This window comes from Daphnia pulex, chromosome 5 (genome assembly GCF_021134715.1).
Source record: "Daphnia pulex isolate KAP4 chromosome 5, ASM2113471v1".
NCBI classification, from domain to species: Eukaryota; Metazoa; Arthropoda; class Branchiopoda; order Diplostraca; family Daphniidae; genus Daphnia; species Daphnia pulex.
In genome coordinates this window covers 8,849,630-8,863,106 of record NC_060021.1, presented here as the reverse complement: position 1 = coordinate 8,863,106, position 13,477 = coordinate 8,849,630, and the positions used below count along the sequence as shown (strand labels likewise).

General features: G+C 40.5%; 4 protein-coding genes across 7 annotated transcripts; 1 reads left to right on the top strand and 3 right to left on the bottom strand.

Moving 5' to 3' along the window:
* Positions 1-464: 464 nt before the first annotated feature.
* Positions 465-4,541, bottom strand: LOC124194292 (adenylyl cyclase-associated protein 1-like). 4 transcript variants are annotated; one of them, XM_046588415.1, is made up of 8 exons: positions 4,355-4,541; positions 3,836-3,951; positions 2,503-2,635; positions 2,092-2,373; positions 1,911-2,017; positions 1,316-1,804; positions 999-1,249; positions 465-928 (listed from the first exon to the last, which is right to left on the bottom strand). In XM_046588415.1, the coding sequence occupies exons 2-8, from the start codon at positions 3,942-3,944 to the stop codon at positions 848-850; spliced, it is 1,452 nt and encodes a 483-aa protein (XP_046444371.1). In that variant the 5' UTR covers positions 3,945-3,951; positions 4,355-4,541; the 3' UTR covers positions 465-847. The 4 variants fall into 4 exon arrangements, with proteins under 4 accessions (XP_046444371.1, XP_046444372.1, XP_046444370.1 ...); XM_046588416.1 differs by having other exon boundaries at positions 2,503-2,632; positions 4,355-4,527; XM_046588414.1 differs by lacking the exons at positions 3,836-3,951; positions 4,355-4,541 and adding an exon at positions 2,826-3,597.
* A 244-nt stretch (positions 4,542-4,785) lies between these two features.
* Positions 4,786-8,344, top strand: LOC124194290. Its single transcript, XM_046588410.1, has 10 exons — positions 4,786-4,943; positions 5,016-5,227; positions 5,297-5,492; positions 5,565-5,614; positions 5,705-5,835; positions 6,591-6,666; positions 6,769-6,871; positions 6,933-7,138; positions 7,208-7,336; positions 7,438-8,344. The coding sequence occupies exons 1-10, from the start codon at positions 4,835-4,837 to the stop codon at positions 8,122-8,124; spliced, it is 1,899 nt and encodes a 632-aa protein (XP_046444366.1). The 5' UTR covers positions 4,786-4,834; the 3' UTR covers positions 8,125-8,344.
* LOC124194295 (uncharacterized protein F13E9.13, mitochondrial-like) lies at positions 8,147-9,547 on the bottom strand. The gene is made up of 7 exons (XM_046588421.1): positions 9,390-9,547; positions 9,222-9,304; positions 9,018-9,152; positions 8,734-8,933; positions 8,533-8,660; positions 8,341-8,461; positions 8,147-8,257 (listed from the first exon to the last, which is right to left on the bottom strand). The coding sequence occupies exons 1-7, from the start codon at positions 9,463-9,465 to the stop codon at positions 8,170-8,172; spliced, it is 831 nt and encodes a 276-aa protein (XP_046444377.1). The 5' UTR covers positions 9,466-9,547; the 3' UTR covers positions 8,147-8,169.
* Positions 9,548-9,803: 256 nt separating this feature from the next.
* On the bottom strand, positions 9,804-13,366 carry LOC124194286 (nose resistant to fluoxetine protein 6-like). The gene is made up of 10 exons (XM_046588402.1): positions 13,098-13,366; positions 12,624-13,014; positions 12,092-12,536; positions 11,723-12,008; positions 11,473-11,636; positions 11,043-11,417; positions 10,830-10,968; positions 10,569-10,764; positions 10,238-10,507; positions 9,804-10,161 (listed from the first exon to the last, which is right to left on the bottom strand). Exons 2-10 carry the CDS (start codon positions 12,865-12,867, stop codon positions 10,082-10,084), a joined length of 2,199 nt encoding a protein of 732 aa, XP_046444358.1. The 5' UTR covers positions 12,868-13,014; positions 13,098-13,366; the 3' UTR covers positions 9,804-10,081.
* Between the last annotated feature and the right edge of the window lie 111 nt (positions 13,367-13,477).

Genomic DNA, 13,477 nt, shown 5'->3' with positions numbered 1-13,477 from the left:
TTCGACATTTGACACAAACGTCGTGAAATTTGCCCCAATTCGTCGGCAATGTTTCGCCGCTTTTGGTTTCAATAACATTCCAGTTAGGAGCCGTTTTTACGTATCGATTCAACTTAGACGACGACCTTGATGCAGAGATTGTTTCGTCGTAAAGTCATTATAGACTTTTACCCACGCATACTCTGCATAACCCGATAGAGATCCAACTTTTAACTGGAACAATTACGAATGTATAACAAAAGGGGGAAAACAACTCGCAACGGGGTTGTTCAGTTGGAAAAGTATCGAGGGACAGACGAACGATTGTTAGGGACTTGGGGTAAACCTCATAAGTTGATGACATAATCCAAAGACCTTGACCAAGATTTAACATGCCGTTTACAACAAGACCCTTTCCATTAAATACTTTCCCCTCTTAAAAAACTGGGCGTCCTTGGACTGGAATAACCAATCGACACATTTTGTTTTCATCAAAGACAAATTTATTTGCGATAACTTAAGAAGTGCTGGGCATAATTAATACAGATTGAAGCTGAAAATGGATAAGATCGGGGAGGAGGAAGATGGCTAGACGAAAAGCATTTTTTTTCCTTTCATTTATTTTTGTTCTTTTAAAAAGGGGGGAGATAATTTGCAGCGGATGGAAGAACTAGGTGCCGTAAACAGGCTCTTTTGAATTATTACTTTTTAGGGTTTATTTTTTTTTTCCTTTTGGGTTTTTATTGATTGGGGTGGGGAGAGCGGAAGATAAACTGAAGCCAGGAAAAATAGTCCCGAGCAAAATATCTCAATAATCCTCGACATTTAAAATCATCATTTCGTGTAGGATTTATCAAGTTTCGTTGATTCAAGCAATCTCGCTGATGATGGTGGTCAAACCCTTGCCATTGTACGTTGTCTTGAATTGTTCTGGAATAGGATACTCCACCTGCAACAAGATAATTGAATACAAATCAAAAGAGTTAAAACAAATAATAATATAGAGAAATGAAACGTACGTAGTCCCCATCTGCCTTTGGAACAAGGACGTTCATTTCCGACGATTTAGCAGAAACGATCGACACATCGAGCGACGCTTGGTTCAGATAAATTTGACATCCATCCGTTTTGTCGATGCTGATGGTTGGCACTTTGGTCAGCACTTGCATCTGCACCGATTGGCAATTGACGAACTCGACCGATGAAACGACACTGTCCAGGACGATGCTCGTCTTCTTGCACGAGTCCAAAACGATCGAATTGACTTTTCCTGATGGTGTATGTAAAAAGAGGTGATTAAAAAACGAGCCGACCAATGTCTAAAAATGGAAATTACCTTTGACTTGAATGGTCGATCCTTCGCACTTGAAAATGTAGACGACTTGGTGCATTTCCGTGTCAGTAATTACTAAACCTGTTTGATTTTTCTGGTATTCAATCATCCACTTTTTACCCTCGAGCTCCTTGCGAGGAGGCCGCTCGACAGCTTTCTGCATGGCCGGAGACGAAGCGGCGACAGATCCAATAGGTTTGGGAGCCACGCTGGGTTTGGTGAAAGGAGCCGGTCCGCTGCGGAGCGAAGGATTCTTGTGCGTCTGCATGTCGGCAGTGACTTTCTTGAGTCCTTTGGTCACGTCTTCTCCCTGGTTCAACGCGGCAAAGAGTTGAGCGCGACTCTGCTCATCACCACCACTGCCAGCTCCCGACTCTTCCGCAAACAAGTCACCAGCTGGCATCGGTGGAGGAGGAGGTCCCGGTGGCGGAGGAGGTCCACCGGCCTTTGAAGTCGGAGCAGTCTTGCCTGCATTTTGCACAGCGTCACCGCCTAGGAGAAAGACAAGAAAAGGTTGAACGCTGTTGACATTGTGACTCTAAATCGTGTGTCACGCCAATAAACGATCGACAAAAGAGTGTAGAGAGCAGTAGTGTACCTTTGGCGTTCCAGACCAGTCCGGTCGTGTGGTGTTGCTTGACGAATGCCTGCAAATCCGTCAACACCTGGACCCAAGCTCGGACCCAGTCCACGTGATTCTTGTCCCTGGGCAAATCGACATTTTAAATGTATTTCCTATTGCTTTCAATACAATTGATTAGAAAAAGATAAGACTCTACTTGTCTTTCCAGTCTTTCAAGACTCGATTAGTGTAGAATTGGCCGGCATCGTTCATCTCTTTGATGTAGGGCCCAGGAGCGGGGGCCACAGTGACCCATCCCAGTGCGGGGATGCTTTCGCTGATGGCGCTCAAATGGTTGAACAGCGGCGATGTGCGATTCTTTTCTCTGAAAGATTGAATGCCCTGAATAGCCTGAGAAGTTGGTGCCAATAATTTGACCAAATCGGCCTCGACCGGCGCTTTAGAGCGTGAAGCCACAATCAGAAAATGACGTTGATCTCTGCTCATATCAGAAAAAAGGAAAATCAGAACAGAAATTGGTCAAGCACATCACGAGATATCGCATGTCATGTCAAACGTATCTCATTTTCTAAAATGATGATAACGGAGGGAAAGTCTAAATACGTACTTGAATCCTTGTTGCGCCATGTCTGCATGTTGAGCCACGTCTCCACCGATGACTTTGGAGCATTTCAGGTAAGCGGCAAACGGGCCGGCAACGATTTCATCGAACGCCAAAACGGACGGAGCAAGGGCTTCTTCTGTAAAATAATAATAATAATACAAATATAGAACGTGAAGCACGCAAACTCCATTAGGTAACGGTGGGGAGGGATATCAATCGAAAAAATAAACAAATGCCCTAGTTCATGACTATTGATTTATTTCTCTCGGTATGATTTATATAGAATGGGGAATAGAGGAATAAAAATGTAGAGTTTAGCCAGCTACTCGACTCCGCCTCGGCCGCCATGCACCGCAATTTCCGTTCTTGTCGAGTCGATTGAAGAGTATTGGTATGGCCGTCTTCGCTAACACAATCGCATTCCTCACGACAGCAGTCGCAATCACAGCCCTCTGCTCCGTCTGCTTCCTCCTCGTCGGTTTCGATCAGAGAATGCAACGAGCCTTTAGGCCGTTGTTGGCGTTGACGTGGCGACGATTTGACCGCCGATTTGACGGAATGTTCACGTGATAAACCACTTCCCATATTTCCCATACGTTACACGACGACTACAAATTCGATACAAAACTACCCAAATGGATTTACATTTGCTCCTATATTGCCTTTAATGCAGAGGAATCTCGACAAATAACGATCTACCACCGATGCTCGACACTGACTGGACTCGACTTCTTTTTTTCCTTATGCAGCAGCAGCAGTTTCGGGCGAAAAAAGGAAGCAGAAGAAAGAAAAGTCATGAGAATTGATGATGACCAGTACCGTTAGTGCTGGAAGTACTTTAATGCACGAATCCTCCAAACCAACGGACCAAACCAGCCAATGGAGGGAGGGAGCCATCACATTTTTCTGGCCGAGAATTAGTAGCGAAATGTATTTTATTACACGAAAAAAGGAGCAAGTGAATTTACAGCTTGCTGATATCGGTCAACGATAAAAAGCCGCTTTCAGATCAACAAACTGCTGTGGTTTCCTGGTTTACGTCCCTTTTGTGGAACGGATTTAACAGACACAAACGGTGGAAAGCGATGGCCGAGGAAAAATATGAAGCACAAAGGAATATCACGTAACGACATGACACATAGACCGTTCCAAAAGGCTGCCTATACGACTAAAAAAAAAAAAAAGTACAGCGCCATATGTTGGGCGTCACCTCCATTCTCTCTCTTTTCAAAATGTATATGTTTTACTCTTTTCTTTTTACAACTGACCTACACTCTTCCCACACTTGTATAATTCAACGCCTATAGTCACTCAATATAGAAAAGCTTTTTGTTACCTGGCATGGTCGTGGTGGAACCTTGAGCACCAAGCACAGTAGACTCGAGTTTGCTGGCAACTGTCTCCAGGCGCTGAACTATAAGTGACAGCTCTGCAGCTGAAGCCATCTCGGTCCTGCAAAATAAAAAATAAAAAGAAACAGATAGAGGTGAGTCATCCCTTTGTAGGTGTGCATTTTCCACATCGACCCACCCAGTTAAAGTTCCCTGACCAACCCAGCACGAGCAACAAAATGTTACCGGCCAGCCCACTCACTTATCTATCATCAAAAGTTTTGGTTTAGGCTTGCTTGGTTGCAGCTTGTTGATTGGCACAGACATCAAACAATCACGACATTTTTTCATAGAGCCATTTCTTAATGAACTTCAACCCCTGCTGGGATCCATGTTTTCTCTACCGGAAATAGCCGGCTTTCTTTTTTTGTTACAATGCTTGACAGTCACGTTTTGTATATTCTAACTGCTAAAGATAGCTCTTCTTCCTATAAATAGGAATCGAAGCAATAAACATTTCTTACCTAACACTTGAACGATGTACAATCTGAGCAAGAAAAAGAGGAAGCTTTCGACTTCCCCGTGAAACCTGACTTTATTACAAAGAAAAAAGTTAAAGATTACTCTTTCGAAACTTGCACATAAAGGAAAGATAAGGATACGAGTCGAGGTTGTGTTTCTCGAGTTATGACTCACCTAACTGGTTAATGAATGTCAAACCAAGCCCCGCGGCTACAGAATCAAGTTTCCACGAGATTGGAGATTGATTCATAGATGGCTCTTTGTGCGACCCGCCTGGTCAAAATATAAAGTCGACTGTAATATTCGTAGTAAGGTTCGTTGGCATTAAAATTGATAGGGTAGTGTTGTACTGTGTAGAAGAAAGCCAATAGGCAAAATAAATTGGCAAAGGCCCGAGAAGCCAAAAGCAAATTCCTTCCTTTTCAAATAACAAGGGAGGAAGCGGGAGATACGGCCAACTGTCATGACGCCGGGTTAAAAACATGAGTTTACGTGGGTTCAGGAAACAAAAATGGTTATTATGGATAATTGCTTTATTTTTTTTTATTTTCCTCTATTTTCTTGCGATCTCCTTACCAAGTAGCACTTCAGGTAACAATAAATGCTTAGTAGATACAAATATAGGTGGGTATAAATAATCTAAAACATCCAAATATTTTCCAGAGCTTTGTAATTGCTCCAAAACGCGCGTAGAACATCAGTTATACGCCGGGGAGTCGAAAAGTGAAATTCTAGACCATCCACAGAGAAGAAATCACCTGGCTGTTATTGTCCCTTTCAGGGATAGATTTGAGGAACTCCTTGAATTTGTTCCACATATGCACCGGTTTCTCTCAAATCAAAGTGTGACACATGACATTTTTATCGTTAACCAGGTAAATATAGCTTCTACTATTTAATGGCAAAACCAGTTGATCCAATCCAGATCTTTCCTTTCCTTTCAGAAAGATCATTTCAGATTTAATCGAGCTTCCTTAATAAATGTTGGATTTGTACATATTGAGTCATTGGAGAAATTTGACTATATTGTAATGCATGATGTGGACTTACTTCCTGTCAACCCACAACTCAAATATGTTAACCCGGGTGATGGGTTTGCACTTCATATTGCTAGTCCAAAACTTCATCCCAAATACCACTGTAAGCATAGGCTGTGGCTGCTATATATTTTTTCTGTTGCATCCAAGATTATCTTTCTTTTCCTTCTCTCAGATGAAACATTTGTTGGTGGGATACTGATCCTCACAACCAATGACTATAAGGTAATTGGTACAAAGATCACACCAAATGTGTAATATTCCCAATTTATAGCCTGTTGTTTATTGCCCAATTGATCCTGTATTTTTGTACAGAAACTCAATGGACTCAGTAATAAGTATTGGGGCTGGGGTCTAGAAGATGATGAATTCTATCAGAGAATGAAGCAAGGGGCCATTAAATTACTAAGGCCAGAAAATGTAACTCAAACAGAAAATTGCTTCAGGTAATATCTGTTACAATTTAATTGTTTATTGATTAAAAGATACATATATATTTATCTTATATGGAAAAACATTCAATAGGCATGTTCACGACAGCAAGAAACGTGTTCGTGATCATCACAAATGTTATGACCAGAAAACAGCATCTCGGAAAAGAGACAGAATCACCGGACTTTCAGATTTGTCCTATCGAATAGATTCCATTTCATCCTTACATATTGACTCTGCCCCTGCTACTTTGCTGAACGTTTTCCTCAGCTGTAACAAAACTGTGACACCTTGGTGTAGCTGCCCATGAAAAACTTTGCTTGCAATTTAAACGAAAACCAATTTGTACTCAGTTCGATTTGAGGATTGAACCAATTTTTAAAGTCATCGAGTCAATTATGCTATGATTACCAAATGAATTTGATAAAAAATACAATTATTTTGAAAAGCAAAAAATTTTGAATGTTCAGGGAGATGCATTCTTATTTTATTCAAGTTATTCAAGTTATCTAAATAATTGAATTAAGCGGGAAAATTTTAGATAATCTTGACCACCAGGTGGCAGTGTTTTTTTTTCAGGAAGTAGCAGTCTAGCAGAAGACTTCGAAGGCCACGAGAAACGATTTGGCGCAGTTTCCTTGTTCGGTAACAACTGTGGAAACAAACTACAGTGAATCCACATTGTTGACACAATACCAGTGGATTTGAAGGTGTGCCGTTATCGGTTAAAAGATAAAAGTAGGATTATATTCAAATATCTTTATTACAGGTTTCACCGACATATTAGGAAATTTGATTTCTTGGGGGTTACTAGGCCCACTGAGGCTGCTCGTGATTCTCGTCAAGTGCGTTATTTATTTTTTAATTTTTTTAAATCCAAGCAAATTCTTGACTCAATTTCAATTTCAATTTCAATTAATATGTTCATGTTCTATTTGTATAATCAGGTCATGGATTACTCAGAGCTGACTGAGCGGCTACGTAAAACACTCTATTATGGATCAGTTGCCAAGGCCTCAGCAAGTCTCAATTCCAGTTTACCACTCACACGTACTGAGATGCAATGCATAGCACTGTTACATAGTAATCTCAAATTTTGTTTTCTTTGCAGGTGTAATAGTGGAGAAGTTTACTGAAACTGATAGTAACCTCTTCCTGGAGAAACTGTGTTTTGAATATGCTGCTGAACTTTCAAGAGAAGCTTGCCTTTCACCCTGTTCTTTGGTCGTGGCCTTGATTTATTTGGATAGGTTATGCCAAAGTAATCCAAACTTTGTGTCCTCAATTCCTTCATCCAAGTTGTTTCTTATATCTGTGGTAAGAGCTATTTCAGGTTTTTCATAGAGTAACACAAATTTCTTTATTGTTTTTATTTTATTTATTTAGATGGTGGCTTCTAAATTTCTCAATGATGATGGAGAAGATGATGAAGTTATCAATTCTGAATGGGCCAATAGTGCCAAAATAGAGTTGTCAGACCTTAACCAAATTGAAAGACAATTTCTTCAAGCCATTGTAAGCTGATCCTTTCATATGTTGAAATAATTTTTTGCCAAATTGAAAAACAAACAAAAATGCAAATTAAATTTTCTATTAAAAAATCTATTTAAATGTAGGAATGGCGTCTTTTCGTAGACGATCAAGAATTTGCTGAAGCATTGGCCCGGATCGAGTTCCGCGTAGCTCAACGTGAGAGCTTAAAACGTGGATGGCTCACGTATACTGATTTGGACATTCTGGCTCAACGGAAGCTGTTAACAGATACTTGGGATGTCGTCTACGACCTAATAATCAACGTCTCCGTTGCTTGTATGACAGCCTACTTGGCTAGCCTGGTTACTCTAGTTGGATCGGCAATTGTTGTCTCTTCCTTACCCTGGAACAATTGTTCAAGCCTTTCCTCACCGCCGTTGGCCACTCCTCCTCCAGCAATGAGCTCCTCTTTCACGCCAGTAGCCACTTCCAACGCAAGTTCCGCTCTGCCGCAACCAGAAATTGACGTCATCGACCCTGAGGTGGATTTCAGTCGGTTGGCGATATCAGAGTTTGCTTTCCAACACCCTGATTTGGATTCAGATGCATTCTTGAAGGACTTCACGGCAATTGCACTCGGTTCTTTCTCTCATCAACCGAAACCACCGTTTCTTATGACAAATGAGACGACCATTAATGTAACCGTTAAGAATTTTACCGACCCCCTTGTTTTCCTCCAGCAGAGTTACTGCGCTCTGATTGGCTCAATTATAGGATTCCAAAGTAACTCGTACGCTCTCTCTCCTCTATGTTTGACCGTTCACGCCTGAAAAATGTTGTAACGTGGTTTGCTTAGTTTTACTTATCTATTTCGGTTAATTAAATTTAAATTGCTTGTCCCGAATCCTGTCAACAGTTTCCATTAATTGCTGTACCCGGTTGACGTCTATATCATGGTCCCATCTGCGCATATGAATTAATATCAAACGATGAGTCCTCATCATCACAGCTGTAATCCGTAATATTTTTAAATATATTGAAATTACCTTCCATGGCGTTTAAAATCAGAGCCAATAATTAGGGCGTGAGCTCCTGCATAAGTAGACAAGTTGGAAGATGTTACCCCGGATCCTGCCATGATGGGTATTTCGACGCTGTTGGCTACTTCTGCAAAATTAAACGCCAGTAAATACAAATATGCTAATAACACGAAACGGGGTCCGGTTCGAATGTAATACCCTTAAAATCGGAAGGGAGGGCTGGATCACCAGTTGCTTGACCAGTCACGATAACTCCATCAGCCATGAAAAATTCGGCAGCTTTAGCAGTTTCCGCTAATGAAACGTCGTTAGTAATAGCATGCGAACTTTATACAAAGGGAGGGAAAAAATTAGTAAAAAGTACAATCATGTCAACAATCCAGTTCCAGATAGGCCTACCTGTGTTTCTTCTTAATATCACAGTAAATTTGGATTTTATCAGCACCAATCTGTTTTCTGAACCTTAGTAGTTGTCCTGCACAGGAATCTATGTAGCCTTCATCAGCAACATGACCAAAAACAAATCCTTCACAGCGAATAAAATCAAAACCAGAGGCATGGCCAATAGCTACTGCTTCCTTGTTTCCAGCAGCTAATACCTGTTGCATTGTGCACCCATTAGTCTTACACCCTTATGGACAAAATTTTGAAGGCTGTTTCCAGGGTAATTTATAAACATATACCTGAAGGCCACATGGAATATTTGGCAGGATGTGTTTGACATCTGAGCAAATTCTAGTCATGGCAGCAATAATTTCAGGGCCAACAGGGCCTTTGATGTATGGAATGTCATGCATGTTTTCTATTATGACTCCATCCTATAATTAAAATGTGTTTTGTTAGTAAAGTTGATAACCAATTACATTATTACAAAACGCTTACAATACCAAGTTGTGTCGTAAATAAAGCTCGGCTTCTTTACAGGCGATTTCACTGATAGCTTCGATGTTTAAAGTAGATTTTGGAGTACCTGCGATCAGTCATCAACACGTTAAGCAAAGAATTCTCACATCAGTAAAAAAATAAAATAAAATAAGAAAACAGTTTGATATTACCTGGCAGTGCTCGAAGATGAATCATACCAATAATATTACACGCAGAGTGTTTGAAAAGTTGACGGAATCGCTCCATGATTGAATTTTACCCAAGTGCCCAAGAATGAATAATGTAAACATTGAATTGAACCTCGAAAACGTCTGCTGTCAAAAGAGTGTAGCTAAAGAGTCACAAAGTATTCCATAACGGGCGAATGAAATATAATTGTTTCGAAAATACTGGCTTTTAATTAACATTCATCAGCAAGAGTATTTTGTTAAATTTGTGCATTTGGCATGCTTATGGTATGTTTTTTTTTTTTTTTTTTTTAATATACGGGTGCACTGCATTCTCGATTTCTCGTCGTGAACTCGATCGTGCGATGGGTAAACCACTATTAACCAGGTAATAAGCTTTTGAAAACTACGAAGTGATTAGAATAGGACATTCATTTATGTATTTTCTGTTGAGGAAGAAGTATGTCATGATCTTTAATTCGATTGTTTTTTTTTTACACTCTATACTTTTAGTTTAGCATTCGTTTGACATTGTTTCGGTGTGATATGTAAATGAATCTTCCTTAAACAGCAAACAATCCCCGATAAAGATTTTGTAACACTACTTCCTGTTCTGTTTTGCAATTGAAAAACGACCAGTGAGACATGATTTAATTATTTGAAAAATATTTTTCTCATCACAAAAGAGAAACCAGTTACTCTTTTTTTCTCTTGATCGTTTCTTCATTATTGCGCTTCTTCTTCTTCTGTTGGTTAACCACTTCAATAGTTTTAGCTGAAAGTAAAACATAAATAGTTTTATTTCATTTCGCCACATTGGGCAGCAAAATCATTTCAAACTTTACGCTTACTTTCTAGGGCCTTTAAGTTGTTTGGAAAAAGAAGCTTATCCGAGTTGAGGAACGGCATCTCCACGACAACAGAGATGACAAACGAAATGAAGAAGGAAATCACCAAAATTCCGAGGTAAGTCGTACCAAATATCAATTCAGTAAAGTAGAAGGGCTTACGCAAATGAGATATGTATACTCTCATAAAATTGAAGTGGACTAGATAGACTGCGTAGCTCATTCGGCTAAACGGAAGGAAGAGTTTCCATGACAAGAATCGATGGATGAAACCTGTTGATTGAAATGTCATGAAATGTTACACTGAAAAAATGTCAATATAATGTATAAGTACCTCCATATCCGTGAGTGCAGGCGAAAATGATCCAACCGACGGTAATCGCCCAAGCCGAGTGATGCAAAGCGCCGTATGACACCCGAACCAATGGATTAATTTCCGGAACTAAAGTCTCATCCAGATACGGAAACATTCCATAGGTGACGGCCGATCCCATTATCGCGGCCGTTATCCAACCAACTGCCACTAGATACTATTTTAAAAAACAAGTTTTTCAATTCACGATTTCACGCTAATCAATCAATTATTTTCGGATACTTTATTGATGTGAATTGTTTTGTCTTTCGTCTTGTGGAGTAGCCATCCGAAGAGTATTCCGATCATGTATGGAGGCATCCGTGCAAACGTTTCCATGTAATGCCATTGTGCGTATTCGTCGATTCTCGTTAATTCCGATCTGTTAAGCCAGTTAGAAAAATTAAATTAGATCACGCACTGCCATAGATAAAGCGTTATTTGAATATGGGTTACGGTCTAAGCCAAACAATCGTCGCTGGTAGATTGTGGACGATGAATACAGTGGCGGAACATCCGAGAACAACCAAGAGACTGAATGCGGTCCAAATCAATCCGGCTCTCTTCCAACGCCAAAGCGGATAAATAAATAGCGGGCTGATCCAGAACATTTGCATGTCGCAAGCGAGGTACCAAGACTCAGCGAAGGCATAAGCTGGACTGGTAAACTTGTGGGGGTTCACGTAGTTGTTAAGGTACATAATTTGGGCCCAGAAATTTTCCCTGACACTCTTGCTTATACGCTGGACAAAGTTCCAGTCGGGTCCGGTTCCGACGTGCGGCCAAATTGTCGCTAAGAAGGCCAGTATTGCCGCATAAACTGGAGTGAGCCTTAAACATATCTGAATTTTCAAGCCATCATTTTCACAGGCTAGTAATTGAATACCTGATGTATCGCCGTATGTAAAACCGCTTGAGGTTGAAGAATCCCTTATTTTGATCCAATTGGCGCATTTGAGTAAACGACACCAAGAGGCCACTCAATAAAAAGAAAGTGTCCACTCCAAACAGACCGTTTGAGACAAATTGAAGTTCCAGTCGCAGCGAATTCTATGTAAACATGAAGATTATTCAGTTTTCTCTTTATTTCCAGGTTGAATGCCACAAAGCCTTTTTTTATCAAAGCGCATAATTACATTGAGAACCATTGGCTTATTGTAGCTCAGTCGCAGAAAAGTGCACGCCCCAGCAAAATGGATTAATACTATCCAGCAAGTAGTCAGAATTCGGACTCCGTGCAAACATGCCAAACTATCTGCGTCATCTTCCGTGGAAAATAAGGTTTTGCAATTCTTTTTGGCGGAGAAGCAGTGAAGCAACTGAATTGTAAACGACTTTGGGCAATTGGACAGCTCGTTATTTATCCAAGCATCGTGCACGGTTGCTGCTGAGACGATTACGACCAAAAGACAAAACACTGACCTGGAAAATGTTTGTAAATAGTTCACGTAGTGAACATGAATTATGTTTGTTATGCCAAATTCAGTCAATTTAACAATACTTACAGAACGATAAGAGTGGGGTTATCGAACGTCGTGTTCCTGCCGTGAATTTTCTCTTGGGTGTAGCAGTATTTTTCGCTCGAGATGGCAACGATGGAGAAGTTGTTTTCTTTGACGACACGGGATCCAACTAGTTGGCCAACTGCAGAGCGCAAATCACCCGCGCTGCAGGTCGATGGCAGACAGTAACCAACGGAAGGCTTTTGAAAGTTGGACATGTTTTCGTTGATTTCCTCTTCTTCGGAATGATCCGATTCACTTTGAGCAACGTCATTCCTTTTTTCTTGTAGTTTCAGTCCAAAGAAGACGGTGCAATATTTCCCTTGGAAAGGAATTCCATCGGATTGGACCGAAAGACATTCATCAAACAATCCTGATTCGTGGTGAACGTTGTCACTTCCGTCAATATGAATCAAGTCCTCCACCAGTCTTCCAGAGGACTCGTACACTGTGTAACAATATCAGGAGTTATTGAAAATGATCTAACCGATCCTAATTGTAAAGGTATTTGTAGGGATCAATTATTTCAACTTACTTTTGACTGCCCACGGAAGTCGACTGCGAAGGGCTGAAAGATATTCTTGCGAGTTTTGACGACATATTTCACTGACGCCGGAAGCGATGGATGTCGTCGGAATACTCGATTGAATCCACCACTCATCAATCAAACCTTGTTGTTCATTTTCACTAATTGGTGTTGAAGTGAGGGCATTGATATTTGGCACACAGAAAATTAACGAAACCACTAGAGAGACAACAGCTGATAGACTCGCCGACATGACTGATTAATGAACTCGAATGCTGTAATGAGAAAATGCGTTCTCTCAGTTAACAGCTGTGTACAGCGGACAACCTTCAAAAGCCAAACTGGTCTCGAACATGGCAATAATTTTTTAACCAAATTTTCCTTTTCTCCAAACTGAATCCTGTCGAGTAATTATATCAAAATTCCTTTTTCTTCAGCTATTGAAAACCAAAATCGATTCTTGAATGTCTCTGAGTAACTTACGGACGTGTTGATGTTTGAAGGCAAACTAATGTAACAGTGACGAGAGCGAAACACGAGGTCCTCTTGTCGGTTAAGTCAACCTCAAATGTCTCTGTAGCATGTGTCTACATCTTAACCGAATACTTTGCTCTTCTCAGCAAGAGGAAAACGTCTAACTATAGTTCCCTTTGATATCTAATATTAGATATAAAAAAACGAAAGTCTTTTCAAATTCACAGCTGACAGTGCCAAGTTGGCAGAGAATTCAATGGTGAACTGTCTGCCAATTTAAATGAGAGCAATGGACCAACACTGCTTTTTTCCACAGCGATGCGCTAGTTTGGATAATCGTTATAATTCATGTGCAGCCGAGTACTTTTAATGTTGGTATCTGAGACTGT

What these genes read in the sequence shown, in the direction of transcription:
- LOC124194290 (XM_046588410.1), top strand. Translation starts at nt 4,835, where the DNA reads ATGAGTTTACGTGGGTTCAGGAAACAAAAATGGTTATTATGGATAATT. An exon ending in CTTACCAAGTAGCACTTCAG is followed by an intron (nt 4,944 to 5,015) that starts GTAACAATAAAT and finishes AATATTTTCCAG; the next exon opens with AGCTTTGTAATTGCTCCAAA. An exon ending in AGTTGTTTCTTATATCTGTG is followed by an intron (nt 7,139 to 7,207) that starts GTAAGAGCTATT and finishes TTATTTATTTAG; the next exon opens with ATGGTGGCTTCTAAATTTCT.
- LOC124194292 (XM_046588414.1), bottom strand. Translation starts at nt 3,093, where the DNA reads ATGGGAAATATGGGAAGTGGTTTATCACGTGAACATTCCGTCAAATCG. An exon ending in GGCGGCCGAGGCGGAGTCGA is followed by an intron (nt 2,636 to 2,825) that starts GTAGCTGGCTAA and finishes ATTATTTTACAG; the next exon opens with AAGAAGCCCTTGCTCCGTCC. An exon ending in CAAAGGCAGATGGGGACTAC is followed by an intron (nt 929 to 998) that starts GTACGTTTCATT and finishes ATCTTGTTGCAG; the next exon opens with GTGGAGTATCCTATTCCAGA.
- LOC124194286 (XM_046588402.1), bottom strand. Translation starts at nt 12,867, where the DNA reads ATGTCGGCGAGTCTATCAGCTGTTGTCTCTCTAGTGGTTTCGTTAATT. An exon ending in AACCCCACTCTTATCGTTCT is followed by an intron (nt 12,009 to 12,091) that starts GTAAGTATTGTT and finishes AACATTTTCCAG; the next exon opens with GTCAGTGTTTTGTCTTTTGG. An exon ending in ACGATTGTTTGGCTTAGACC is followed by an intron (nt 10,969 to 11,042) that starts GTAACCCATATT and finishes CTGGCTTAACAG; the next exon opens with ATCGGAATTAACGAGAATCG.
- LOC124194295 (XM_046588421.1), bottom strand. Translation starts at nt 9,465, where the DNA reads ATGGAGCGATTCCGTCAACTTTTCAAACACTCTGCGTGTAATATTATT. An exon ending in GATATTAAGAAGAAACACAG is followed by an intron (nt 8,661 to 8,733) that starts GTAGGCCTATCT and finishes CTTTGTATAAAG; the next exon opens with TTCGCATGCTATTACTAACG. An exon ending in CCTCCCTTCCGATTTTAAGG is followed by an intron (nt 8,462 to 8,532) that starts GTATTACATTCG and finishes TTAATTTTGCAG; the next exon opens with AAGTAGCCAACAGCGTCGAA.